Raw genomic sequence first — 27807 nt, forward strand, 5'->3', positions numbered from 1 at the left:
TACAAAACGGGTACGAATGAAACCGCTTACAAAGAGCACACACAATAAAAACCGTTTCCAAGGATGCAGGTGCGAACCCACAGGAAAGGTGGGGGCTCGTGTCAGACCCCCAGTGCTGTGGGGGCAGGGCAAGGACACAGGACAGCACTGAATGAGGCTTCTCAGGGAAATGCCCGCCCGTGTCAGCTGGTGGTGACTACAAGCTCCCTGCATGGGGAACGCTGCCCTGTGCCCCCCTCCGGGACTCCGGGTGGCCGTGCTGCCCAAACACCCCCACGGTGCACCTGCTGCAGCTTCCTCGAGAGGACAGTGGGCCACCATTGGGGCCCCTGTGCTAGATGACGAGGAAGCCCACCTCCCCAGCTGGGGGCCCACCCTGGCCTCAGGCCCAGCGTCCTGGGCCTTGTCATGGCCAAGAGGTGCCAGGACCAGCATGGCCCGGCCGCTTCAGGGTGGGCTTGGCAGCTCGGCCTGCAAGCACCCAGTGCCTCCTCCACGGCCTTTCTGGGGGGCTGGGAGCCAAGTCTCCAAGTTTTGGGGATGCAGAGCACGGCCACTTTCACAGGGACTGGCTTTCACCTGTGAGTGAAAGTGGGGTTCCCAGAGCTGCGCCCTCTTGGGTCAGGCCCTCCCGCCTCCCCTGAGGGCATCGGGACCTCTGGGCCCCTAGGGAGTGGTCACCAGCCAGTCCACTGAGCTCGCTCTGGGCATCTGGAAAACGAGGGTGTCAGGCGAGATGCTGTCCCCGGGAGGGAAGGGGCTTGGAAAAGTGCAAACACCAAGGGCCAGGAAGACAGCATTCTTCAAACCCCCCAAGCGGGGCTATATGGAGGCTTCCCACACTGCGTGGAAAGGGCACAGAAGGAGCCCAGCAAGGTAGGGGACGGATGTCTCCACAGCAGGACAACCTGAATGCTGCCTGCGGACAGGTTCTAGCCCCCCAGGAGGACGTGCCAGGGCCCTCATGGGGCAGGACGGCACGGAACTCTCCCAGCAGGTTCCGACACACTTGAGCACCTCCAGCATCCCAAACACACACAGGAGGGGCTGAGCCCCGTCTCCGTTGGCCCTGCAAGTCCACCACCCTGACCCACATACCCACAAATGGCTCCTCGGGGCTGGGCAGCCTCCCCAGGGCTGGCAGCCTCTGCTCTCCCTCCCAGCCGTCACACCACTGCCCTCCCCGGCAACAGGCTCCACCCTGCGCAGGGCCAGGGGTCCTGAGCAAGGTGGCATCTCGAGGTGGGTCTGGCCCTGGTTCGTGGCAGTCAGCCCTAGACCTCCCCCATGAGTCCCCTCCTGGCATGGGATGAGGACAGAAACAAGGGGGCCTGCCATGGCTTCTACCCGCTCACAGCTGTTCAAAGTCAAAACCACCACTCCATACCGGGTTCTGCCTTTTTCTCGGCTTCTTTCCTGGAGCTGCCTCAGCAAAGACCCCAGACCCAAAAAACAGGACAGGAGCAGCTCTTCCTGACAGAAAGCTCGGGGGGCAGCTCACCCAAGAAGACGCATGCTGGGAAACAAGTAACCGCAGGGGCACCAGGGCGGCTGGGTAGGTTCAGCATCTGACCTCGGCTCAGCTCACGATCCCACGCTTAGTGAGTTCGAGCCCCGCGTCGGGCTCTGTGCTGACAGCTCAGAGCCTGGAGCCTGCTTCCGAATCTGGGTCTCCCTCTCTCCCTGCCCCTCCTCCACTCACACTCTCTCTCAAGATAAATAAACGTGAATAGATGTTCATGTTTATTTATAGAAATAAAGATGAAATAGGTCCAACTGAAAAGCTCCTCCTACTCTGACCTTAGGTCACTCTCCTCCTGGCCCACAGACAATGTGGGACATGCAAGGGCTGATTTAAAACTCCGAGCAGGAGGACCCCCAGCTGCAAAGCAGCGTCAGCTTCTCGGACTGGCACCGACCGAGACCACGCTGGCCATGCCCTCCACCTGTCTGGCGAGGCTCGTAACCGCAGGCACTGCCCAATGGCCCCTCTCGGGTCACATCCCCATAGGCCTCGAAACCCACATGTCTTCCCTCAAGAGGAGCTGCTGGCCGGCAGGATATAAGTGTCAGGACCTGACAGAGGGAGTCTGCTGTCCCCCAACGCTGGTGGCATGTGCCCTCAGGTCCCCTCACAGGAGGGGCTCAGATTGGGCAGGGCCCTGGGGGCCACAGGCCGTGGGGGTCACGTCAGCAGTGGGGGTGCCGGAGGGGCGGAGACACCCCAGAGTCAGGGTCCGGGGGAGAGTGAGAGTGCGGTGGGGAAACCCTCAAACCCAGACTCCACAAAGCCTGTGAAATGGGCCAGGGCAGAATGGTCTCTAGCCTCTGGCAATCTTATTCCCCACGTACTTTATCTCAGATTAGAAGAAGCAATGTTATGGGGCGTCTGGGTGGTTCAGTCAGTTAAGCGTCCAACTTGGGCTCAGGTCATGATCTCATGGTTCCTGAGTTCGAGCCCTGTGTTGGGTTCTGTGCCGACAGCTCAGAGCCTGGAGCCTGCTTCAGATTCTGTGTCTCCCTCTCTCTCTGCCCCTCCCCTGTTCATGCTCTGTCTCTCTCTCAAAAATAAAAAAACATTAAAAAATAAGCTAAAAAAAAAAGAAGCAATATTATGATCCTAGAAAACAAGTTGGGAAGTGCAGAAAAGTATAAAAAAGCAGCAGGAAGAAAACTCTCTTAACCCGTTTAGCACGTTGGCATATTTATCACACTATGTAGGCAAGCCTGAATCCTGCTTTTATTCCTGGGTAGCAGCATAAACATAAACATTTCCCGGTGACCATCACTGCTGATGACTCTGTGTGTGTGTGTGTGTGTGTGTGTGTGTGCGCGCGCACGCTACAATGTACCTCATTGCCTAAGAGTCTAGGGTTCTTGACAGATTAAAGGAACATTCACAACGTCTCTGTACGCACTCCGAAACCTGTTCCACTGGATTTGCAACAGATCCTCCAGATAAAGGGCATGGTCCCTTTAAAAGTCAGAAGCAGGTTTTGGAGTCTACTCCAGCAGTTTCTAGGGAAACCAATTGTGTGCAGATGTAGAGCCAGTGCCCCTGTCGGAATCTCTGGGAATTGCAACCTTCCCTCTCGTAACCTCTCAGAGACCCACAAGGTGGCTGGGAAGACAAGTTTGACCAGACAGCAAAAGCAGTCAAGGTCATATTAACAGAAATATGACTCTAGACCAAGGGAGGTGAGGCCTGTCCTCAGTCCCCACCCACTGGACCCCTGAGGGCATCAGCCTGGAGGGTGTGTGGGGTGCTCTGGTGCAAGGTGCGTGGTTCCCAGGGCTGTGTCTCTGGAAGGAACAGAGACTGGTGCACCACGAGGTCCTGTCCTGCTGGAACATTCTCAGATCTGTTCTTTGCCAGTTTTTTAAAACCATAAATGCCAAGAAATGCAAAGATTAGGATATGGAAACCCGGAGGGCCTTGCCCCAGACCCCCAGGGGCCACGACAGCGGTGTGTGGGGCCTGGAGCAGGGACTCCGAACCAGACCTCCAGACATACAGCAGCAGCAGCTAGCATGGCCTGAGGGCTGTGAGCTCAGAGAGGGGCACTGGCCGGGCTTGGCCACCTGCAGCCTAGTGGTGTGCTTGGAACACTAAGCATCAGTGTCGTCCCCGTAATCGGGGACCCCGCCTGGCACCCGGAGCGCTTCCGAGAACCGCAGCCCTCACTGCGCAGGGCGCACTGGACCTGGCGGACTCATACGGATGGACCCCCAGCGAGCACAGAGGCAGGAGCACGCACTCCTGCCTCGTCAGGGACTTCCACCCCAGACAGCACACTTCCGGGAAGGCCTCAAGGATTCCCTCGCTGAGGAAGGTAAGAAGGGCAGGCTGCCAAGTGCCGTGGGCTATCTCTGCAAGAGGCTTTTCCACTGCTAACTAGCAGTGCGCCCTGCGGGTGGTGGCTGCACGCTCCCCACGGCAAGCACCCTCCCGCACAACGGGGGCAGGGACCCCACAGGAGCTGGAAAGTGAACCCCAATCCCAGAGTGCCCAGAGGGAGACATCCGGCTGGCCCCGTCACCCCTCCCCCTCGGGCCTCTGGCGGCCGCCAGCTCCAGAGGAGGCTGGCAACCCTGGCTCCTGACCCACAAAGGGGCCTCTGGGAGGCGGCCAGGTCCCTGGGTCACACAGAGGCCCTGCGTAGGGGGCTCTGGCCAGATAACCTGGACAGGCATCCGGCTGCCTCCTCCCGCCCCACATGGGCTCAGGGGCCCTTCCCCGAGGTCAACACCAACCAAGGGCCCGGGCCCTTCGCAAGGACGCCCCAGGATCTGGAAACGCCACTGGCTGAAAGAAGAGGCAGATGGTCCCCCCCCACCGTGGGAAAGAGGGGCTTGGGGCCCCTCTACTCACACACCTGCCCAGAGGCAGAGCCTGAGGCCCAGGCTGCTCTCTTGGTTGGCTTCTCCGAGGACAGGACAGTCCGTAGACCAGTCTAATTACATCCTTCTTTTCCAAACAGCAGATCGAGACCCCACAACAAGTTTGGGAACTGGAAGAACCCCTGAAGGGGAAGCATCAGGACCCTGCGCCCTTGTGATCAGGGCCACGGGGAGCCAGTGCCCCACGGACTGCCGTGGTCAGGCTGCCCTCGGGGGGGGGGGGGGGGGAGGGCACAGCAGGGGGAGGTGAGGCGTGGCTCCTCGATGGTGCACCAGCCATAAAGAGTCTCTGGTGTCAGGATCACAGCACAGAGGGGTCAGTCTGAGAAGCCAGCTTGGGAACAAGGGGCTGAGGAGATTGGACGGTGGGGAGGACCAGGACAGAGGTCGCTGCCCAGAGAGCTGTGACCAGGGCACAGCAGTGACATGAGGTGCTGACGGTCATGGAAACTGAGTCAGGGGCATGCACAAATGCTGCCGTGTCTGCAACTCTTCCGTAAACCTAAAGCAAGTGTAGAATAAAAAGTTTACAGGGGGAAAAAAAGCAAACTGCCCGACCTCACACCAGCCCCGAAAAGGACGGGGAAGGGGATACTCAGTAACCCTCTGCCAGCCCTGGAGGCCCGCGGCCTACGGAGCAGGAGGCAGCCGCGGACGGCACCCCCATCCACCCGAGGAAGCAGCCTCTCATTTCACTTCTCAGGCCCGACCTGCTCTCTCTGACGTCGTCCGAAAGCACGCGGCTACTTAGGAAACCCCACAGGTGCAGGGTGGACAGTGGGCCCCACCACCGGCAGCCGCAGGAGCCAGGACAGTCCCTGCACAAAACGGGAGCTCAAGCTGAGAAGCGAGCTGACAGCCAACCAGGAGGCCAGCAGCGGGAGGCAGACGGGACGCAGCCCGGAGGTCACAGGGCATGAGAGGTGGGGGGCGGGGGGGGGGGGGCAGCGAAACACAGTGCTGCACAGACAGGAGTCTCTCCCGAGTTCTGCACCAGAAGTTGGAATCAGGCTGGGTCCGGGGAGAAGACGGGCTTTTCATGACCAATTCTCACTCGCTCTCCATCCGAACAGACCAGGCGCTAGCACTCCACTTGCAAATCTGTCCCGCTACCCATTCGTGCGCAAACAAAAGCAGTTGTCACTTATCCCGGTAATAAATTCGAGAAAAGTCAGAAGCTCGGACTCCCACCTGATGATGGCAGATACACCCACAGAAGTTCAGCTCTGCCTCCCGCCCCGCCCCTGGGCACCACGGTGCCCCCCAAGCCATGCCCCAAACCTGCCAGTGGGCGCCCGGGGGTGCTGCTCCACCCGTGCTCAGGGCCCAGGCCGGCCAATGCTGCCCCAGTGCCACGCTGTCCCTGATGCGTCCTGTCTGGGGTCGGTTTCAGTTACCTGGAAGTCTCTTCTCAGCCTGACCCCAGCTCTGCCTGCCTCCTTTCCCCAGCTGTCATTCGGCACTTGCGGTGGGGACCACAGGGCACGCTCCATCCCACCACCGCCCACCTCCCAGTGTCCATGGAGGAAAGGCAGCAGGCAGGGCAGTGGGCAGGGCAGGGAGGAGGGCAGGGAGCAGGGCAGACCGTGCTCCCGCCAGTCCCTCACCCACCCCTGAGGGGAACCCCGCTGGTCACTGCTGGCATCGCCTGGGGGGCCCCACAGAAATTTCAGTCTGGGGAGAGGAGTAGGGAGAGGACACGGCAGGGCTGGGAGGGGGCCCAGCGGACGCCCCACTGCCCCAGGTCAGTCAGAAAGCACCTGTACCTGTCCTCTGGGGTGGGAGCCAGGTGCACCGTGCCCAGCTGCGGCTCAGGGAAGGGGAAGAGATGTGGCAGGGCCCCTAGACACGCGGTCCCACCTCTGTCTCATGCACCCCCGGGCCGGGGCAGGTCACTCATGCGTCCACCTCCACATCCTGGGCCTGGGACCAAAACATAAACACCTGCCGCCTGCACGGACAGGGGCCCAGGCTGCCGGGGACAGGGACACTGGAGAGGTCCCACCCACACGTGGACCAGGCCAGGCCTGTTACACGGGCATCTAGAGCATCCAGACCAGGATCCACGGGTCACCCTGACACAGTGCCGTGAGACCAAACAGCAGCTCACGCTTTCACTCTCCAGAGCCTGGATGGAGCTCAGGGCAGGAGCAGTGCCTGGGAAACTCCGACCTTACCGAGGCTCAGGCAGGGTGACAGGCCCAGACGGGTCCACTGTTCAGTCTCCAAACACAGCTTCTGTCATCTGTGGCCCCACTGCTCTCCCTTTCCCTCCCCCATTGGTCCCCCATCCCTCCCCGCAGGATCCCCCTCCCTCCAGGGCTCCCATCCCCCTGCCCCACCCCCACGCCCCTGCAGCTGGCTCTTCCCCTCCTGCCCCTCCACCCACAGCCTGAAGCACTGGGACAGAACCTGGTGAACCAGATGTACATTAGGGAACATCCCGATCTGTCCTGATCCTACTGTGTTGAGGATGAAGTGGGAACTCGCACCCCTGGCCCACATGCCAGGGCGCCTCCCCACCAACCTTCCCTCCCGCACAGGCACTCTGGGTGCCCCAGCATGAGGGTGCCTGGCGCTGCCTGAGGTGCTCACGGACGACCAGACAGCTGCCCCGCTTGGCGGGCAAGGAGCCACCCCAGCGCCCAGCACCTAGCCACCAGTGTCTGAGGTCCGGGAACTCCTCGCTGCCTGTGGCACAAAACTACTGGCTTTCACTGGCTGCAGCGCAGAGGGGGCTGGGTGGTCCTCTCCCAGCAAGTGGAAGGAAACGCCCTCACCTCCCGCATGTCACTGTCACAAGCCTCCATCAGGAACAGCCGCTGGGAGACTCACACTGTGTACTAGATGTAAACTCCCAACAGGTTTAGTGCGAACCCAGCTTGGCTCCAGCAGGCCCCACACCACTGCCTCCCCAAAGGTCTGGGGAGCTCTCAGGAGCGCCCCACCCCCACCCCACGCCCTCCCTAGCCCTGTTCATCCAGGAGGCACACTGGATCAGGCAACAGTTTCTGGATTTTTCCAGGATGCCAAGTGTCATCCTGCAAGACCCCAGGCCTCCGTCACTCCTGCGGGAGCCATCTCTCCAGCCGCTGGCGGGTCAGCCCAGAGGATGGTGAGGTGGGGCCTGGACAGTGACAGCCCTGTGCCTCCCAGGGATGTGCTAATACTCCCCTGAAGCATGTTCTCGTAGCCCTCCCACTCAGCCCGGCTTCCCGAGATTCATACCCAGGCTGTGGCTCGACGGGGTTTCTAAGGGGAGGCAAAAATGATGGCCAAAGTGGCAGAGTTACAGGAGGAGCTCCAGGTGTCAGCTGGCATCCCCAGTGAGGTGCACTTTGGTCTGGGGGGTCATGGATCAGCAAACGGGATACTGTTCAGGCGTCAGTACAACCCACAGCCAGCAATCTAGATTCAACACAATCCCTGTCAAAATCCCAACAGGAGTTTCCGAAGAAACGGAGAAGCCAATCCTTAAATTCAGTTGGAATTGCAAGGAACCCTGAAAAGTTGAAACAACATCTTAAAAAGAAAAAGGTGGAGGTGTCACACTTTCTGGTTTCAAAACTTCCAACAAAGCTACGGTCATTGACACAGCGTGGCAGTGGTGTAGGGGAGACGGGCGGACCATGGAATGGAATAGAGTCCAGAAATAAACACTCACGTACACGGTCAAATGATTTTCAACAAGGTCACCAAGACGCTCAGTAGGGGAAGAACAGCCTTTAAACAATAGGTCAGGGGCAACCGGATAGCCACTTGCAAACCAATGCAGCTGGATCCCTACCTCAAATCATATATTAAAAAATAACTGAATCAAAAACCAAAGATGAGAGCTAAAATTCTAAAACTCTTAGAAGAAATCAAAGGGGCAGATCTTCACGACCTTGGATTTGACAGTGGATTTGTAGATATGACACCAAAAGCGCAAGCAACAGAAGAGAAAGTCAAACTGGAAGTCATCAGGACGAAAACTTTTGTGCGTCAATGGACGTTACCACAAAAGTGAAAAGACAGTCCACGGAAGGGGAAAATATCGGCAAATTGTGTGTCTGGTAAGTGTCCAAAATATATAAAGCACTCTCACAGTTCAACAATAAAGGGACAAATAACCCAATTTAAATATGGGCAAAGTGTTTCAACAGACATTGCTCCAAAGATGGCTTAACCACTTTCAACGCCATCAGCCTTCAGGAAAATGTATATCAAAGCAATAATGAGATCCTCCTCCACACCCCTTAGGACACCCATGATTTGAAAAGTGGAAAATAACAGGTGTTAGCGAAGATGAAGTGCTATCAGACGGCTCCCACATTGGCGGTGGGAACGTAAAATGGTGCAGCCGCTGTGGAAAACAGCTTGTGGTTAGTTAAAAAGTTAAACACAGAATAACCATATGACACGGCAATTCCCGAAAGAAATGAAAACAGGTCTTCCAACAAATATTTGTCCTCGAGCGTTCACAGCGGCACGACTGACAAACAGGTGGGAAAACCCCAAATGTGCAGGCAGCTGAATGCACAAACAGACGTGGTATGTCCACCCAATGGAGCAGTATTCGGCCATAAAAAAACCATGTTCCGATACCTGCCGCAGCCCAGATGGACCTAAAGACATTGTGCTGAGTGGAGGAAGCCACACACAAAAGTTACATATCGTATGATCCCATTTATCAGAAACGTCCAGAACAGTTACATCCATCAGGACACAGAAAACACATGGCTGTCCAGGACTGGGGCGGCGGGGGGGGAGGGTGGTATATGGGGCTGGGGGCTGTTGTTTGATGGGTTCAGAGTCTCCTTTCATGTGATGAAAATGTGTGGGAACCACAGAAGTGACTATTGCACACTATTCTGAATGCACTAAATGCCACAAACTGTGCACTTTAAAATGATTATTGTGGGGGCGCCTGGGTGGCGCAGTCGGTTAAGCGTCCGACTTCAGCCAGGTCGCGGTCTCGCGGTCCGTGAGTTCGAGCCCCGCGTCAGGCTCTGGGCTGATGGCTCAGAGCCCGGAGCCTGTTTCCGATTCTGTGTCTCCCTCTCTCTCTGCCCCTCCCCCGTTCATGCTCTGTCTCTCTCTGTCCCAAAAATAAATAAACGTTGAAAAAAAAAAAAAATAAAATAAAATAAAATAAAATAAAATGATTATTGTGGTGCCCAGGTGGCTCAATCAGTTAAGAGTATGACTCTTGATTTTGGCTCAGGTCATGATCTCACGGCTCATGAGTTCGAGCCCCATGTCAGGCTTTGTGCTAACAGCCCAGAAGCTGTTTGGGATTCTCTCTGTCTCTCTCTCTTTCAGTCTCTCTCTGTCCTTCTCCCATGAACATGTGCACACCTACTCTCTCTCTCTCTCAAAATAAACACTTAAAAATAAAATTAAATTAAATTAAAATAAAACAAAATAAAATAAAATAAAATAATAAAATAAAATAAATAAAATAGTTATTGCCACCATATATAAATTTCACTCCCAACTTTTAAGAAAAGATAAAAGTCTGGTTTCTCCATTTGCCGGGACAAACACCACAAGGACCTTCAGTCCTTACGCTCTGAGGTCAAAGCCAATCACTGGCCGGAACTCTGTTCTCCTGCAGATGACCCAGCACTTTGCGGGAAAGTGAACAGACTCAGAGCCAAGCCCCGTTCCAGAATGCGGGGTTAGGGTCACCCACCACCAAACCAAAAAGCTGAGGACCAAGACAGGCAGGAAAGAAGACGGAGCAAGGGGGAGAGCGGCCGAGATGGAGACGCGGCTCCCAGCGGGCCCGGTGGGGCAGACGCCCAGATGCAGAGGGCGCAGCACAGAGCCCAGCGTCCCCACCTGACACCACAAGCGGCTTCCCGCTGGCAAAGGCGTTTCCACCCTTGCTGTGTCTGCGAAGCCGCCGACAGGCACGGGGTCGCCGGTGCCTGGAGTTTGTTCAGGCCCTTGAGCCAGAGTGACTGAGGCCGAACGTGTCCAGCTGCCGCGTGTGAGGAGCCCAGAGTCCCCTCTCTGCTTGAAGGGAGAGGGCGAGGTGGCCGGCCCAGCGACCAGCCAGGTCACTGTGGGAACCACCAGAGATCTAACCCTGACGCCATAGAGGCCAGCTCGAGGGTCAGCCCTGTAGCCACGGCAGCCGTTCAGAAGCCAACCGCGGGGCTGGCTTCGCCCACACCAGGACTTTCAGGAGCTCCACTCTCCCAGCACACTCCATCGAGGGACGTTATTTCCTGGCCAACTCTCGCCCTCAGTCCCCTCGTGCTTTTGGAATAAAGCCCTGCCACGTGGCCAGGTGCTATGTGCACAGAGGCGAGGGGATGGCCCAGGAGAGAGGGTGTCTCGGGGGAGAGGGCTGGGTCCACACCAAGCCCCCGAAACCCTGGCCCGATCTCAGGCCACCTGCGGCCGGGCCTGAATCCCAGCGACCGCGATGAACGCGGCTGCGGTCCAGAGGCTCACGGCACGCCCTCCTCCAGCCTACGGCTTCTAGCAACGCACACACTCTGGCCATTACAGTGAGCCCGACTCCGTGTCACCCCCTTAGGCCTGAGGGACGGGGCCTCCGCTCTGCCCTCTAGACGCTGGCAGCATACTTCCCCCACCTGCTTGGGGTTCTTGAACTCACACAGTGGGAATTCCTTGTTCCAAGATGATTAATCGTCTCCCCAACCGTGTCAAACACACCGCGACTCCATCTCCACGTGCATGGCCCCTTCCCCTGTACTTGGGAATCCCCAGATCAAGGACTTAATTGTAGAGGCTGCGACGCTGAAGCTTGATGCCCGGTGGGCCCTCCTTCCCCTCCACGTGCACATATTCCGCTGGCCGTGCTCAGTGTCACCAGGTACCCGTGGAGGCCGTGGACCCCCAGGTGTGGCCCTGCCCCAAAAAGCTTACGGCTGGGTGGGAGGGGGGCATGGCAAGAGCTCACAAGAGCCAACCAGCCCCGGGGAGGTGAGCACAGAGACAGGGACCCTGCGAGGAGGAACCCAGTCAGACAGACGGACAAGCAGGAATCCGAGGAGATCCACTCCGGAACCCACAGCAGCCCCACCCCCACCTGCCCACCACCCCTCACCTGGAAGTGGCTCTGGGCCCTGCCCTTGTCCCCCGCATCTCCCTGACAGCCAGAGGAGCCCATCACATTCCCCTCCACTCCTCCGCTCCCCCTCCAGGACAGACAGACCCCCTGGCTGTCCCTGATGCGGACTCCTCGCCCGCTCTTGCCCCCACAGTGCTGCCTCGGGACCGGACAGGGTCCCCCAGGGTGGCACGGATCTCCTCATCTACAGGCCTGACTTTGGTCGAGGAAACCCCGCAAGAGGAGACGGATCTGCCTTGTGACCCCAGGAGCCTCTGCGGCCAGCACGGCACCCCATGAAGAACGCACACCCAGAAACATTTACCAAGAAGTCAGTGAAACTTCCGTCACCAAAGCACTCGCACTGCACCTCCAGCTTTCGAGCTCCTTAAAATCAATTTTACCAGTTAGGTCTCCAAAGCCCCTTGGAGTCGACAGAACAGGCGACTGAAAGGGCACCAGGAAGCTCTAGAATGCCTGATACCTTAATAGAATCTTCCCTACTGCCCAGAGACAGAGACTCCTCACACCAGGGTGGTGACAAGGTGAGACGCTGGGTGGCTCCTACTGCGACGGGCCCAGGCAGCCACGCGCCTCCCTGTGGGCAGGGGTGGAGGACACTGGCTCTGCGGCACCTGAATTGAGGAGGAAGGCCCCCGGTGCCCATGGGTTGCCACCCTCCCTACCGGACACACACACAAGACAGTTCGGAAGGTGGATGGCCACACGCTCTGTCCCTCCCTAGGCAAAGCCACCTCAGGTGCCAGCGGTGAAGGCCAGCCGGGCTGCCGAGGTGCCCCAGCCCCGGAGATGGGGTGCGACACGGGCTCCCGCTTTCCTGGCTGCCTGTGCTTCTAGCCCACCACAGCAGAGAGGGCTGCTGGGGAGCAAACACACCGGGAGAGGGTTCTGCCCCTAAAATGCAGCCGTCCCAACCACATCCTCACCCACCAACCCCGCTGGAGTCCCCCCAGCAAATCCTGAGCCACTGTGAGCGTGTGCAACCTCAGAGACCCTTCCCAGTCCTACCAAAATAAGGTGCTCAGGAGGGACGTGACGGATCACAGGTGGGACAAGTTGGAGCCTGTTAGTTTGACGGTTATGTTTATTTTTACATGCACCGTCTACGACAAGTTATACTAATGCGCTATTTCAGGGAATGATACGAGGTTTCCTTCTGAAAGAAACAGGAGAGTGAAATACACTGCCGGGTCCTGGAGCAGAAAAGGGACAGTGCAGGGAAAAACCTGCTGAGGTCTGTGCTATGGCTCACAGCACCGCCCCTGTGTTTCTGCCTCAGTTTCCATTCTTGCAGCATGGTCTGGTGAGATGCTGACTCCAGAGGAGTCAGTGTGACTGGTGAACAGACACTGAACCAGTTTTGTAACTCTTTAAGTCTAAAATTCTCTAAAATAAAAAGTTATAAAGTATTCAAACTTTTAAAAATGAGCTGTTGAATACAAAGTAAAAAGGATACAGGGGACATTGGATCTGAAAAGTCTTGGGTCAGCCCCAAAGCACCTGGGGGTGGGGAAGCACAGGGCTCATGTCACACACCTTCCTGTTAAAGCCGAGGGGGTCGGTGCAGGGGCAGGGAGAAAGGGTGCCCAGGGCTGTGAGGCCCATCCCAACCCTAACGTTCCCCATCCGGGCTCCTGCCCTGAGCCACCTGGGAATGCTACAGCTCAGGGCTCACTCCTGCAAGGGGCCCTCGATCACATGCACAGAAAATGTGCCCACGGCAGGGAAAGCAGAGCCCCTTTCAGATGCCAGGGCCACCCTGTGTGGGTGGAGAGGAGTCTGGGCTGAGGGAAGGACCTGTACTCGTGTTGGGTCAAATCAAGGACCTCCAGAGACAAATGGGCGATGAGGAGAGAAGATGTCCCCAAATGTCCCCTTTAAGGTGTCAGGATGCATCCCTCTCCCCAGCTCTGCCCTGGCCAGTCCAGCAAATGCCACCCACCAGGCATGCCAGCCCTCAGCTTCTCCCCTGCCTGCCCCTCACTCCTAGGGTTCCCCCCCCAACTCAGAGCCTAGCTCAGAACTGGCCTGCCTTCCTCCTTCCCGACCTTTGGCCCCTGGGCAGCCAAAGGTCCTTCCAGGCCTTCCCCAAGCCTGGGCACCCAGGGAGCTCAGCAGGCCCTGGGTGGGGCGGGGGAGGAGAGAGAGTGCCCTCCACATCCAGGGCGCTCAGGGTCAGCTTCTCAGCATGTCTGGAACTGAGGAGCCCTGAGGGATCAGATGGCAGCTCTCACCCTTGGTCCGGCCATGAACTTGTAGAGGATGCCAGTTGGTGGGTGTGCATAGCAGCAACTTGCACACACACCGTTCTGGGGAGTCCAGTGTTTGCACCCCGGGGCAGGGGCTCTGCTGCCCTGGGCATCCACAGGAAGGCAGCCCCGGAGGCCCAGGGGATTTCAGTGGTGTCCCTGCCCCGTAGAGTCCCGCCCCCTCCTCACTGGGGTCCCTGTCACAGGCACTGGGCTGGGACCCTGGCTGGGCGCTGACCAACCTGAACAGGTCCTGTCACATCCGGCTGCCTGGCTCCCCAACATCCACCCTTAAAATGAGCGGGAGGTTCTCTTCTCTGGGGGATCAGGGACCAGCAGCCACCACACACTCCCCCCCCCCCCCCCCCCCGGGCCCCCTGCCCTGCTCCTGGTGGGTCTGAGGCGGTATCCAGGAGGGCAACCGGGTCCTGCCCAGGCCCAAACACGTGAGAACCTGTTGGAGCAGTTCGGACACCGCAATCACCATCTCTTCCTCCTCCCCATCTACTTCTGGGTGGGAAGGGGCCTCGCTTTGAAAACTAGGCGCAGGGCCAGGTCACAGCCCGGGGCAAAGGCCCAGCTTTACCTCCCCCCACCCCACGTCCCCCAGAGAGCATAAGGTCAAGTCCGGCCCCGGGGGAGGGGGGGCGTCCCCGTCGGGAGCGGAGAAGGGGGAAACGGGGCACCACGCCGGCCCCCCGGAGGAGGCGGCAAAGCCGCGACACCCCCACCCGCACCGACGCCGTCCTGTCACCCACCCCCGCGGGGGGTTAGGGGGCGCCGGCCGGGGTCAGGGGGCTCGGGGGCTGCGGCGGAGGGTGGGCGCGCCGGACGCCCCCCACCCCCCACCCCTGCCCGGGGCCGCCGGCGTCCGGGCCGCCGCTCGCGCCTCTCCGGGGCCCGCGCGGGGAAAGTTCCTGCAACTTCGCGGGGGAGGCGGCGGGCCGGGCCTGGGCCTGGAGCCGGCCTCCCCGCGGCCCCGCTGTCAGCGGCCCGGCCCGCGGCGCCCCAACTCCCCGGTCCCCCGGCCCCCGGGCCCGCTTTGTGCGCCGCGCGAGGGGCGCCTGCCCGCCCGGCCCCCGCCCCGGGCACAAAAGGGCGCGCGGCCGGCGGGCGGCGGCGGCGGCGGCGGCGGCGGCGGCGGCGGGGGCCTGCGGCGGGCGGGCGGGCGCGCACCGGGCCGGGGGGCCGGGCGGGCCGGGGGCCGGGGGCCGGGGCGCCGGGGGGCCGGGCCGGGCCCGCGGGCCGCGCGCTCACCTGCCGTGGAACCAGTCCTTGCAGGCGTCGCACTCGATCATGAAGCGGGTAACGTCGTAGGGGAGCCGGCACACGCAGTACACGGGCACCGTCGCCATGTTCGCGCGCCGCCCGCCCGCCCTCGGCCCGCGCTGCGCTCCGGGTCGGGGCCGGGCGGGCCGGGCGGGCCGGGCGGGGGGCCGCGCCGGGCCGGGGCCGGGACGGGGCCGGGGGCGCACGACAGCCCGCGCGCACCCGGCCGGCGCGTCCACACAAAGCGGGGCGCGCGGAGCAGGGCCGCGCCGGGAGCCGCCCGCCGGCCCCGGGGCGCAGGGCGCGAGTGTGCGCGGGGCCGGGCCGCGCGCGGGACACAAAAGGGAATGGACGCGCGGGGGCGGCGGGCGGGGAGCCGCGGCCCCACCGAAGGGACCCCCGGCCGCCGAGCGGCCTCTACGTCAGCGCCCCGGGTGGCGCCGCCTCCGCCCGCCGGCCTGGGCCGCCGCTCCCGCCGAGGGAAGGCGGGCCGGGGACCGCGGGGAGAAGGTGGGCCTGGGGGGTTCCCTCCTGGGGAGGAGGAGGGCCGGTGGGATCTGTCGGGGAGAAGGTGGGCCGGGGGACTCCTCTGGGGGAGTAGGAGAGCCGGAGGGACCCTGCCGGGGAAACGGTGGGCCGGGGGACCCCTCTGGGGGAAGAGGAGTGGGGGATACCTGCCAGGGAAACAGTTGATCAGTGGACCCCTCTGGGGTAAGAGGAGGGCGGGGAGACCTGCCGTGAGAAGGTGGGTCAGGGGACCCCTCCTGGAGAGAAGGTGGGCCGGGGGGAATCTCTCCGGGGGAGGAAGAGGCTCGGGGAGACTTCTCTGGGGGAGAGGAGGGCAGGGGGACCTGCCGGGGATGTGGGCCGGGAGACCCCTCCAGGAGAAAAGATGGGCCTGGGGACCCCTCCGAGGGAGGGGGGAGTACCTGCTGGGGAAACAGTGAGCCGGGGGACCCCTCTGGGGGAAGAGGAGGGTGGGGGGACCTGCTGGGGAGAAGGTGGGCCAAGGGACCCGTCCTGGAGAGAAGGTGGGCCAGGGTGAAGGAGGGCAAAGGGACCCCTCTGGGGGAGAAGGTAGGCTGGGGATCACTCTGGGGGAGAAGGTGGCAGGAGGACCCTCCAGGGAAAAGGTGGGAGCCTCTGGGTGAAGGCAGGCCTGGCTTCCTCTGAGAAGGTGGTCAGGGACCCCCACCAGCAGAGGGACAGGGGGCAGCTGGGGTTTCCTCTTGTTTCTTCCTTCCTGCTCCCTTTCCCCCTGATTCCTGGGAACAGCTAGCCCTCCCACACAGGATCCTTGACTCTCCTGTTGCTGAGCCCCTAGAGGACAGATTTCTGGGGAGCCAGGAGCACGCTGGCACAGGTCAGCTCTGTAAAGGGAGTGATTACCTAGAATTTGAGCCCCCTCCCCCCCTCCCCCAAGGAGCCCCCAGGCCTCCAGTCCAAGTCAGGATTATGGAGCCCTGCTGGTGGCTTCAGGACAGCAGGGGCTGGAGGGATGGGCCAGAAGTGCCACTGCCTTGCTCTGGGCCCTGCAGCCTCACCTGAGTGGTCAGGGTCTGTGGTACGTGGGAGAAGGGCCAGCTCTGAGGGCTCCTTCCTCCCCACCTTCTGGAAGCCAACCCTCCCCTGCCCGCTCCCAGCTGCATCCATGTGCTGTGGAGTGAGGAGTGAGGGGCCAGGGGCCAGTAGGTGTTCCCTCCCCTGAGCCTCCTCCTGGGGGATGCTGGCCACCTCAAGCACAGAATGCCAGACTGGAGGGGAAGCCAGGTGCAGGCCCCTCACAGCAGCACCCCCGACAGGTGCCCAGCTGAGGCCTGCAGCCCCTCAGGGCACCTGGCCCACGTGCCAGCAGTTCGTCTGAAGTCCTCCCTCCTCTGGAGGCCAACCTGCTGTGCCAGCTGCCCCCTGGCCTCCCGCCCCGGCGGGTGCGCCCGCCTTAGCAGGGAGGCACCAGCCAGAAGAAGGTGGGGGAGGGGAGAGGGACAAGGTCACTCTGCCACTGCCCCCACCTCGCTAAGCTCGACCTCAAGTCCTTCCCACCTGAACTGCAGTGGTTGCCCTTCCCCTCTGGGGTCCTTCCTCCTGGAGATGGTGCGGGGGGCTCTGGGAAGCACTGTCCCCCACCAACACCCTGGTGTGGGGCAGTTCAGATAAGCGGTGCCCGGCCTGCAAGTCCGGCTGGCCTGGGCCCTGCTGAGTGACCATCCCCTACAGCAGTACTGGGACGCTCAAACCCGCAGTGTCCACCTCCACCCACTTGTGGTCCAGTGTGGTCAGAAGCTTCTGGAGGCCACTGTGGTGCAGGGCCTCACCCAACACTTCCCCGTCCTTGTCTGCGAGGACAGTAGTTACCAGTGTGTGTCAAGCACTGACCAGGTGCCATGCCCTGTGCTTGGTTCCCCACAGACTCCAGCAGTGCCTGGGACGTGCTCAGCATCAGCTCTAGGCGGTGACCACTCCACCCTCCGCACTTGCAGGGACACTTCGGCACTGCCGCTCCACAGACAGGTATATAGGACCAATGGGAGTCCTGGGGGGGGGGGGGGGGGGGGGGACTCCTGCCATTCTCCAGAAAACGCAGGCTGGAAGCAGTGAAATGCCTCCCAGAGGAGGCAGCTGGCTGACCAGGGGGAGGAGCGGGCTGGGAGCCCAGACTGCCCCAGGTGCCTGGCCATCCTGCCCTCCTGGTCTGTACGTGTCCACGGCCTCTGCGTGTGTCCGCAGAGATGCTTTCCTGTTACTCCAGGCTGTTCGGACGCTGTGGGCCAACTCCAGACGAAAGTTAAGGGCCCACGTGGGTCCCAAATGCTCCTTTGTTGGGCTTCCCCATTCTCACCCCCCAGAAAGCCCTCCTTTTCTGAGTCCTCACTCGTGTGTTGAGCGCCTGCTGTGTTCGCAGTTTGGTAGCAGTCCCAACTCCTGTGCAGGTCCTTTTGCTGTCAAGGGGGACAGTGACACACGCCCCACAGTGCCCTGGGGACACAGGCCTGGAGCAGGCCAGGTCACACAGGGAGGGGGAGCACAAGGGGCTGGACTCAAGGCCCCAGGAAGCAGGGGCAGTGGCCTTGAAATGAGGTGTCCCCCAAGCTCTGGCCTTTTCACATGGTCTGCTCTTTGCTTCCACGCCCACCGAGTCCACCCCACTCCTGAGTCTGTGTCTAAGCATCAAGACCACCACCCACCCGAGTGGCCAGGCATGCTGCTGGGGTAAGAGGATGGGCTCCCCAGAAGCATTCCCCCCCACCCTGCTCCAAGGAAGCACAGCCACAGCATGCACCCCGCATCCCCCAGCCAGTCCCAAGCGTGAGACGCGTATTATTCACCTTATTGCCCAATGGAAAAACAGCACGTTCCAGGACCTGCTGATTCACTCCCTCTGGACAAAATATACTGAACGCTAGCGCAGGCTTTTCTTTTAATTGTGGTAACATACACAAGATGAAACGTACCATTTTGACCATTTCTGAGTGTACGGTTATTTGGCATGAAGTAAGTTCACACTGTTTGCAGCCGCCATCATGCACCTCCGCCAAGTTTTTCACTGTCCCACCAGTAAACACTAACCCCCATCACTACTCCCCCAGGCCCAGGCACCCACCAGCTACTTCCTGTCTCTATGAACTTGACCACTGTAGGGACCTCAGATAAGTAAGTGGAATCCTACAGTATTTGCCTTCTTGTGACTGGCTTACTTCACCTGGCATCATGTCTTCGAGGTTCATCCATGTTGTAACATGTGAGAGTTCCCTTCCTTTTTAAGACTATTATTTCATTGTGTTTATGATCCATGTTTGATTTCTCCATTCATTGTTGAAGGACACTTGGGTTGTTCCCATGTTTTGGATGTTGTGAATAATGTTGCTATGAATGTGGGTGTGCAAATATCTGTTCGTGTCCCTGCTTTTACTTCTTTTGTGTGTGTACCCAGAAGTGAGATTGGTGAATCATATGATAATTCTATTTTTAACATTTTTAAGAACCATGCCATTTTCCACAGCTGCTGCACCATTTTATATTCCCACCAACAGTGCACAAGTGTCCCAATTTCTCCACATCCTCGCCAACACTTATTTTCTGTACGTATGTGTGTGTGTGTGTGTGTGTACATGTGTTGATTATAGCTGTCCTAAAGTGGATGAAGTGATATCTCATTGTGGGTTTTTTTTTTTTTGAAGTAAAAATTCTTAATTTCTCAATGTATAGTTCAATATGCTAGTTTTTGATGGCAAAAATTTGGTTCCATTGAAACTCTGATCACTGTGGTTTTGATCTGCATTTCCCTAATGACTGATGATGTTGGGGATCTTCTCATGAGTTTATTGGCCATCTGTACATCTTTGGATAAATGTCTATTTGAGCCCTTTCCTTATTTTGATTTGGGTTGGGTTTTCTTGTTGTTGAATTATAGGAGTTCTTTATATATTCTGGATACTAATCTCTTATCAGATTGGTGATTTGCAAATGTTCTCACATGCTGTCAGTTGTCCTTGCACTCCATGATGATGTACTCTGATGCACAGACGGTTGTAATTTTGAAGAAGTCAGGTTCATCTATTTTGTTTTCTTTTGTTGCCCTTGCATTTTGATGTCACATCCAAAAAACCATTGCCAAATCCAATGTCATGAAGATTTCATCCTGTGTTTCCTTCCAAGATTTTTATAGGTTTAGGTTTAGGCTTTTGATCCATTTTAAGTTAATTTTTGAGTTGGGGTAAGGGTCAATGTCATGCTTTTGCAGGTGGACATGGAGTCTTCCCAGCACCATTTGTTGAAAGCACTGTCCTTTCCTCATTGAGTGATCATGGCACCCTTGTCAAAATCATTTGACCATGTGGGCAAGGGGTTATTTCTGGGCTTCTTATTGTCTTTCATTGGTCTGTATGTCTAACCTTATACCATACTGTGTTGGTTTCTGTAGCTTTGTAGTAAGTTTCAGAATCAGGAAGGGTGAAACTCGAAATTTGCACTTCTTTTTCAGGACTGTTTTGGTTCTTCCAGGCCCCTTAACACTCTTTATGAATTTGAGAACTGGCTTCTCCACTTCTGCAAAAGGGACTATGATAATTTTGACAGGGATTTCATTGAATCTATAGATCATTTTGGGTAGTACTGCCATCTTAACAATATTAATATTCTGATCCATGAACATGGGATATTTCCACTTATTTGTCTTCTTTAATTGCTTTCAGCAATGTCTTACAGTTTTCAGCATACAAGTCTTTTATCTCCTTGGTTAAACTTACCCCTAGGTTTTGGGGTTTTTTTAAATGTTATTGTAAATGGAATTGTGTTCCTGATTTCCTTTTGAGATTGTTTATTTTTAGTGTTTGGAAACAAAACTAATTTTTTAGTGTTTATTTAGTTATCCTGCAACTTTACAGGATTAGTTTTATAACTTTGAATTTACTAGTTCTAACAGTATTTTGTGGAATCTTTAGAGTTCCTAAGTCTTTTTGATTTTACATAACATCTTGTTATCTATGAACAGAGATAATTTTACTTCTTCCTAATTTGGATGCTATTTGCTTGTTTACACAGGTATGTCTGGTTGCTCCTGCTAGAACTTCCAATACTGTGTTGGGTAGAAGTGGTGAAAGTGGCAGTGGCATCTTTCTCCTTTCTGATCTCAGGGGAAAAGTTGTTTTGGGTTTTGTGCATGTGTTTGTGATATATATATTTTTTAATCTTTTCACCATTAAGTATGTTTGCTTTGGGCTTTTCATCTGTGGCATTTACTATGCTGAAAAAGTTTCTATTTCTAATTTCTTGAATTTTGAGACAGGGAGTGTGCATGCAAGTGGAGGAGGTGCTAAGAGAGAAGGCAGAGAGAGAATCCCAAGCAGGCTGTGCCCTGCCAGCACAGAGCCAGACTTGGGGCTCATACTTACCAATTGTGAGATCATGGCCTGGGCTGAAATCAAGAACCAGACGCTTAACTTACTGAACCACCCAGATGCCCCCCTATGGAGGATTTTTATCATGAAAACATGTTGAATTTTATCAAATGCTTTTTCTGCATCAGTTGAGATGATCCTGTGGGTTTTTCCCCCTTTGTTGGTGTGATGTCTCACCCTGATTGATTTTGAGACCGAACCATCCTTGCATTTCAGGAACAAACTCCATTTCATCAAGGTGTAGAATCTTTTTAACACGCTGGTGAATTTAGTTTCCTGGAATTTTGCTGAGAATTTTGCATCAAGGTTCATGAGGGATACTGTTTTGTAGTTTTCCTTTTTTGTTGTTTTTGTGTGTGTGTGTGTAGGCTCCACACCTAATGTGGGGCTCAAATTCATGACCCTGAGATCAAAAGTCACATGTTCTACCAACTGAGCCAGCCAGGTACCCCTGTTTTGTAGTCTTCTTGTAGAGTCTTTGGCTTTGGCATCAGGGCAATGCTAGCTTCAGAGAGTGTCAGGAAGCATTCCCTCCTCTTCAACATTTGGGAAGAATTTAAGGATTGCTGTTAATTTTTCCCTAAATGTGTGGTAAAATTCACCAGCCATCTGGTCATGGGCTTTTCTTTTTGGGAGGCTTTTGATTATTGACTCACTCTCTGTAATAATGACAGGTATATTAAGATGTCCTGTTTCTTTGTAATTCAGTTTGGGGAGGTTGCGGGTTGTGTGTGTGGGGGTTTGTCCACTTCATCTAGGTTATCCAATGTGTTGGTGCACAACTAGTGTAGGTTTTAAAGCTGTGAACCAGGTAGACACGTCCCACCTCCAAGGAGTTCATATGGCAGAGATGACAGACAGGAGATACTAGTTCAAGGCTGGATGTGTGCTTTGGTGACACATGAAGCAATCTGGTGAATATCAAGAGAGTTCTAAGAGCAGCCCCTTGGGAGACCTGATCCAGAACCCAGTGAAATGAACAGTGACCCATGGGAACTTTGGGAGCCTTCTGGGTTTTTCTGATAGCTATGAGAGTGCCCTTCTGTTGACTATCGTGAGGATGGCCCTGTGATGTTTTGAAGCAATGAGTTTATAGACCAAAGCCCCTCTGCCAAATAACCATATAATTTACATTAAGGGTGCTATTAACAAAACACCAGGACAAGACAAGACAAACGGGCCACTCTGGGAAAACCAACACCAGGGTAACACTTATATAACCCATGCTGGGGTCAGTCATGTCTGAAGAGATGGATATGCACAATGGCCAGGAGTGGACATGGTGTGACGAGGTCTGGGAGGTCTGCTCCTGTGCCTCCAGCTGTTTGCCACATGAGCTGCTGGTGTCTTCTGGGCACACCAGGCCAAGGCCATCCCAGACACCACCCTTAAGTGGCTAGCGCTCTGCCTGAGTAATTTCCAGCCAGCCCCCAGGTGGCCCCTCATGGAGTCTCCAAGACCTCACACCTGCACAGTCCAGCTCACAGCACTGGGTGAAGCACCTAGTACAGAGCCTGCTTTGGCCCATCTGTGGGTCCGTGAGGCCCCTGCCGCCGCCCCCCCCTCCCCCCCCCCCCCCCCCCCCCCCCCGGCTGTGGTAGGGACAGGAGCGGAGGCCCAGCAGCCAAGGGTCCTGGGGCTGGAGGGAAGCAACCTGTGCAGAGCTCACTCTGCCAGGTGAGGGTAAGCAGTAAAGGGGAAAGGACAGTAAACAGGCATTCTCCAAAGAATCAGCGGGAGAATAAGATCGCTGGAGGGGAGAACCGCTCCTGCAGGGAGCGCATCAGGAAGGAGCTCGTGTCCTCATGCCTGCCCACAGGCCTGGGAGGAGACAGATGACAAGGAGGGAGGCCCATTTTCCTGTGACACTGGCCCAATGCTGAGGGTTAAGCCACCTTCCAGGGGCCAGCAGCACCCTTCTCCCCTCGTTGGTGGGTTCTCTCTATACACTGCTTCCTGAGCCCAGCCTCGCCCTGCAGACCCCCGTCCCCCCAGTCCCCTCCCTGTTTTATTTCCTGTGTTCTTACCTGATACGGCCTGGCTTGTACACACCTGTCCTGCGCCCCGAAACGTGAATAGGCGCGGCCCCTGCGGCCCTGAACGGCAGGTGCGCGGGGTTCATCCGCGCTAGGCCGGCGGGGGCACAAGGACCAGGTGTGAACAGGTGTGTCCGTATGCGTACATCACTAGGGGTTTTCTGTCCTTTCTGTGCACCGGCAGTGTTTGAAACTCTACAATAGACATACTACGTTTGAAACACACGAGATCCGTAAGAGCTGTTTCACCAAAGAAAACAAAAAACGGTGAACCAGAATGCTCGACCAGCGGCTGGGTGAGCGACGCGGACCGCCGCGGGGCGTGGACGGTGCGCACGCACCGCCAGCGCAGGTGGAGAGGAGGCCGGAAGGGCTCACTGCTCCGCCCCGAGCTGTCCCAAGCACAAGCCGGAAGCACTCACGGCCCCGCCCCGCGCACAAGCCGGAAGCGGGCCACGGCCCCGCCCCGTTCTAAGCACAGGCCGGAAACGGCCCCGCCTCTCGCACAAGCCGGAAGCGTCTACGACCCTTTCCCGAACCGCGCAGAATCCGGAAGCCCTCACGGCACCGCTCTGCGCCGTCCAGCGCACAGGCCGGAAGCAACTCGCGGCCCCGCCCCGCACAGAAGCCGGAAGCGCACACGTCCTTTTCCCGCCCCGCGCAGAGGCCGGAAGCGCTCACGGCCCCGCCCCAACCCGCCTGAAGCTGGGGCCGGAAACAGTGGTGGCTGCGTCCCTCCCCTTGTATAGACCGGAAGCGCCCAGCTCCTCAGACTGGGGAGGTGGATTTCTGTCCCGTTTCTCTAAGCGCCGCGGCGGGGCTTGTCCCCATTGCTGCCGGCTGTGCGACCCTAGGGACGCCACAGCTGCGGGCGGTCAGAGTCGTGTGGCCCCCGCAGGGTCGGCCCTGGAGGGTGGTGGGCCCAAGGGCGCGAGGTGCACCCGGAGAAAACCACAATGAAGGGTGGGTCTGGTCAGTAGGGACAGTAATACACGTGCTTCTATCGGGATCTGGTGCGTTTCTTCCTTGGGCTTCTTTCTCCACGTTCAGTCCCGCTTCCCAGCATGGGGACGAGGATGACAGCGCGAGTCCCTTCGGGCTGGAGACCGTAACCCCCTCGCAGAACAGTTTTGAATTGCACCCACTCTAGCGAGCTCTCAGGCAGCTGTTGAGCTTTTTAATTATGTAAGTCCACTCCCCCACTGCCCCTCGCCCCCGACACACGCGTGGACTCAAAGTCAGGATCCCCAGACCTCGTCCTCGCACCGAGAAGGCCTGGTGCCTGCGGTAGCGGTCCCAACTTGAATTAAGTCTCAGTAACATCTGTTGCTACAAGAAATTTAAAAGCGACACCGTACTTTATACTAAAAGAATAAAGATTTTTATTAAGCATTGTAAGTTGCATTCAATAGCCTTCGATACACCACGCCACAACCCACCTACAATCAGTCAGACCCAACAGCAGTTCATTCTTGCACAATCCATGAGTTAGGGCAGAACTCCCTTCAACTTACAGTAAGATCCTACTCAGGTCTTGCGGGCAGGGATTGGGGAATTACATCTCATTTCTGATCACTAATGTGTGATGAAGAGCATCAGGAGAATTATATGAAAACGAATAAGAAGTGATTCTGATTTCAAAGTACATTGTTTGGAAACATTAACAAAAACATCAAAATGATATAAGTATACCTGCTTCTACTAAATTCTTGATGGGAAAGTTCTCAAGAACAAGCAATTTGTTTCCTGCTACAGAAGGGGGGGTTGTTTTTTTTGTTTTTTTTTTTTTTAAGATCAAAGGGATTTTTTTTTTGTTTTTCACAGAATTTCATATTTTGCTAATATGAAGGCATAAAACAGCAACAAAGAACAATAATGCATACAGCAGTGAATACACCAGGGTAATGTTGATATTTGAAACAGCTAGATAATTTTGGGGGGGGTTTTAGAATAAATGCAACAGAGGTCAATAATCACAAAATTTTAAGGTTAGAGCAAGATCAGTCAGTGACTAAACAGAGTTAACATCTTTTATAGGACTATTACTGATTATTAGCATTTTGTTTTGCAAATGGGCACATACTGGTAAGAATGGAAGGACAATAACATGCATAATATTAACTACACACTTTAAAAATTATGAACCATGCAGAAGGTTAGCTCAAGTAGTAGCACTAATGGTCTACATCCGATTCAAAACCACATAGTTCATTGATCACAGATGCATGGTATTAAGTCACGAAAAGTTTCAGAACACATTGTGTTGATTTTGAAAGGTCATTTGCATCTTCTATGATTTCAACTTTATCTCCATTTAGCTTGCTTGTAAAGTAAGTATGATGTACTGCATATTTAAAATCAGCAGAACGGCAATATTACTCTATAATTTTTTAGTTTTGATAGTTGCACTTTTTTTTTAACACAAAAGAACCACATCAACAGTGATGAGATTTAAGTAAGAAAGAAAAACCGTGGTGTGCCTTATTTCTTTCATAATCATAAAATCAAAGCCTTAGACAAAGCTTCCTTGTGAACAGTAATGCAAAATCAAAGATAATGGCATACATATGGTGCCAAATGCTAAAAATGATATTTTAAGCTATATATACTTAAAGACTGCCAAAATTTGTTTTCTTTATAGTTCAAGAAACACAACTATAGGCTTTTGTCATAACCAGTTTAAACTTTGTGTGTACTTCATTTTAAGTGTGGGAGTCAAATGCTCTTCATTTTCTTTCTCTCTTTTTGTTTTATTGTAGCATTTTGACTACAACTGGTTAAAACTAAAAATGTGTTGTTTAAATCTCTGATATCAAAGAGGGATCCGAATTTCCAAAGTCCTCATTTTTCTCTTACGGAAAGGAAAAAATGTACATAACTGTAGGCTCTCTTTCTCTCCAGATATTCCTGAATCCTACCCTTCCAGCATCCTTCACCCTCTATAAAAAATAAGTTTACTCTTCTTTCTTTAAGACAGCAGCCTCCAGAGCATCAGCTCTGCGGCAAGCACTGTCTGTACTTAGTGCATTTAAGTGAGGATTTGTATTGCACGTCTTAGAGTCATTGTTCAAGGCACTTTCCGAGTGGCTGGGGGCCCTGGCATCGCCCGCGCTCCCGTTCATCTGGGGAGCAGGCTTCTCCTCAGCCACCGCTCCGTTTTCAGCCAGGGACCCATCTGAAGACACGGCAGACGACTTGGATTCCCCGGATCTTGACTTCAGTTCTTTGGCCACTTCTTCTGCTGAAGCAGCATAAGGAGGCTTGCCCTGGTCAAAATCAAGGATAACAAGCAATAAGGCAGCTGTGATACACAGTGGGAGAAGGGACGCCTATGGAGGCCTGTGCTTCAGGTTCAACAGCACAGTACACTGCATGGGTGTGCTCCTCACGCTTTCTACTCTCTGCTCTATACCTTCTCTTAACCCTCTGTGGTCTGTACAGTCCGTTACTCTACACTCTCTATACCTCTATACGCTCCAGTCTGTATTTTTCACAACCTGTGTATATACTTCATAGGCTATATACTGTATATATTTGATAGTCTGTATTCTCTCTGTACTCCATACTTGAATCTACATTCTCTGTAATCTGTGTAATATATATTCTCTCTCTCTATAGTATCACCTATGTACTCTATAGTCTATAGTTTGCATCATCTACATACTCTAGTGTATACATTCTAATCTCTATACTGTCTACACTCTATACTTTCCACAGTCTATGTACAGTCTACATACTCTCCACAGTCTGTGTACTCTGCACTCTGGTCTGTACTCTCCATAGTCCACAGTCCACATACTCTCTGTGGTCTGTGTACTCTGTACTCTCATCTATACTCTCGTAGTCCATAGTCTACATACTTTCTACGCCCCATACTCTCTATGGTCTGTGTACTCTAGTCTATACTCTCTGTAATCCAGAGTCTACATACTCTCTAGGCCCCATGCTCTCCACAGTCTGTGTACTCTGTACTATGGTCTATACCCTCCGTGGTCCAGTCTATATACTCTCTATGCCCCATACTCTCTACAGTCTGTGTACTCTGTACTCTCGTCTATACTCTCCGGAGTCCATAGTCTACATACTCTCTATACTCCTTACTCTCTATGGTCTGTGTACTCTATACTCTCCATAACCTGAACAGTCTACATATTCTCTATGGTCTGTGTGCTCTAGTCTATACTCTCTGTAGTTCACACAGTCTATCTACTCTCTATAATCTGTTTATTCTGTACTCTAGTCTATACTCTATACTCTAACACACTCTGTTTTGCTTCTGACTGACCTGCAGCTGGCAAAAGCTGGTCTCAGCAGGTTCGTCCTGGGGCCCCTTCCCTCCACTTCTCTGTAGTTAATATCCTGACCTTGCAGTAGACCCCACTTGAAGAGGTCTACCTAATCCTTCTGGACAGCACCAAGTCATCTATGCTAACACCGCTCCTCGATACGTCCTCTCTGAAATTACAAACCACCATCCTCACTACGTGTCCACCAACAACTTACACATCCACCTGTCGCGGGCAGTGGGAGGCCCATTTCTACTGGAAAATGGAAGCAAACCTAAGTCCTCTCTGGACAACCCAACAAGAAACAAGTCTAAGCTGATAATCGCCAGGTGTGTTTGTGACCTCTCTCTTCTGAACAGGTCTCCCTGCTCCTCTTAACAAACTTAAAAGTAATTCTAGGAAAAATGAACTTTTGGAGTGAAAGATGAGACCTCTCGGTAAGAGACGAGGAAGACAGCCCGAGATCTTTCAGCCGTTTACATCTTAGACCGTGGGTTTCTCAGCCTGGCACCTCGACATTGTAGACCTGGTAATTCTGTCACGGGCCGTCTTGTGTGTTGCAGAGTGGTGGGCATCGCT

The 27807-nt window shown here is 55.4% G+C and overlaps 2 protein-coding genes and 1 long non-coding RNA gene across 5 annotated transcripts in view; 1 reads left to right on the forward strand and 2 right to left on the reverse strand.

Moving 5' to 3' along the window:
• Positions 1-15144, reverse strand: part of PHF2 (PHD finger protein 2) — a 75774-nt gene extending 60630 nt beyond the window's left edge. Inside the window, exon 1 of the mRNA XM_047829689.1 lies at positions 14998-15144. Within this exon, the coding sequence (XP_047685645.1) occupies positions 14998-15095 (98 nt within the window). The 5' untranslated portion in view covers positions 15096-15144. The remainder of the gene's footprint in view (positions 1-14997) is intronic.
• On the forward strand, positions 14943-24805 carry LOC125150194 (uncharacterized). Of its 2 annotated transcripts, none has more exons than XR_007146258.1 (3): positions 14943-15045; positions 17419-17520; positions 23127-24805. It is a non-coding gene; the product is annotated as an uncharacterized LOC125150194 (long non-coding RNA). The 2 variants fall into 2 exon arrangements; XR_007146257.1 differs by lacking the exon at positions 14943-15045 and adding an exon at positions 15220-15519.
• The window catches only part of FAM120A (family with sequence similarity 120A), a 96882-nt gene continuing 93375 nt past the window's right edge, over positions 24301-27807 (reverse strand). For both annotated transcript variants that reach the window (XM_047829688.1, XM_047829687.1), the window contains one exon: positions 24301-26208. In XM_047829688.1, the coding sequence (XP_047685644.1) occupies positions 25897-26208 (312 nt within the window). In that variant the 3' untranslated portion in view covers positions 24301-25896. The remainder of the gene's footprint in view (positions 26209-27807) is intronic.

This window comes from Prionailurus viverrinus, chromosome D4, assembly GCF_022837055.1.
Source record: "Prionailurus viverrinus isolate Anna chromosome D4, UM_Priviv_1.0, whole genome shotgun sequence".
Lineage (NCBI taxonomy): Eukaryota > Metazoa > Chordata > Mammalia > Carnivora > Felidae > Prionailurus > Prionailurus viverrinus.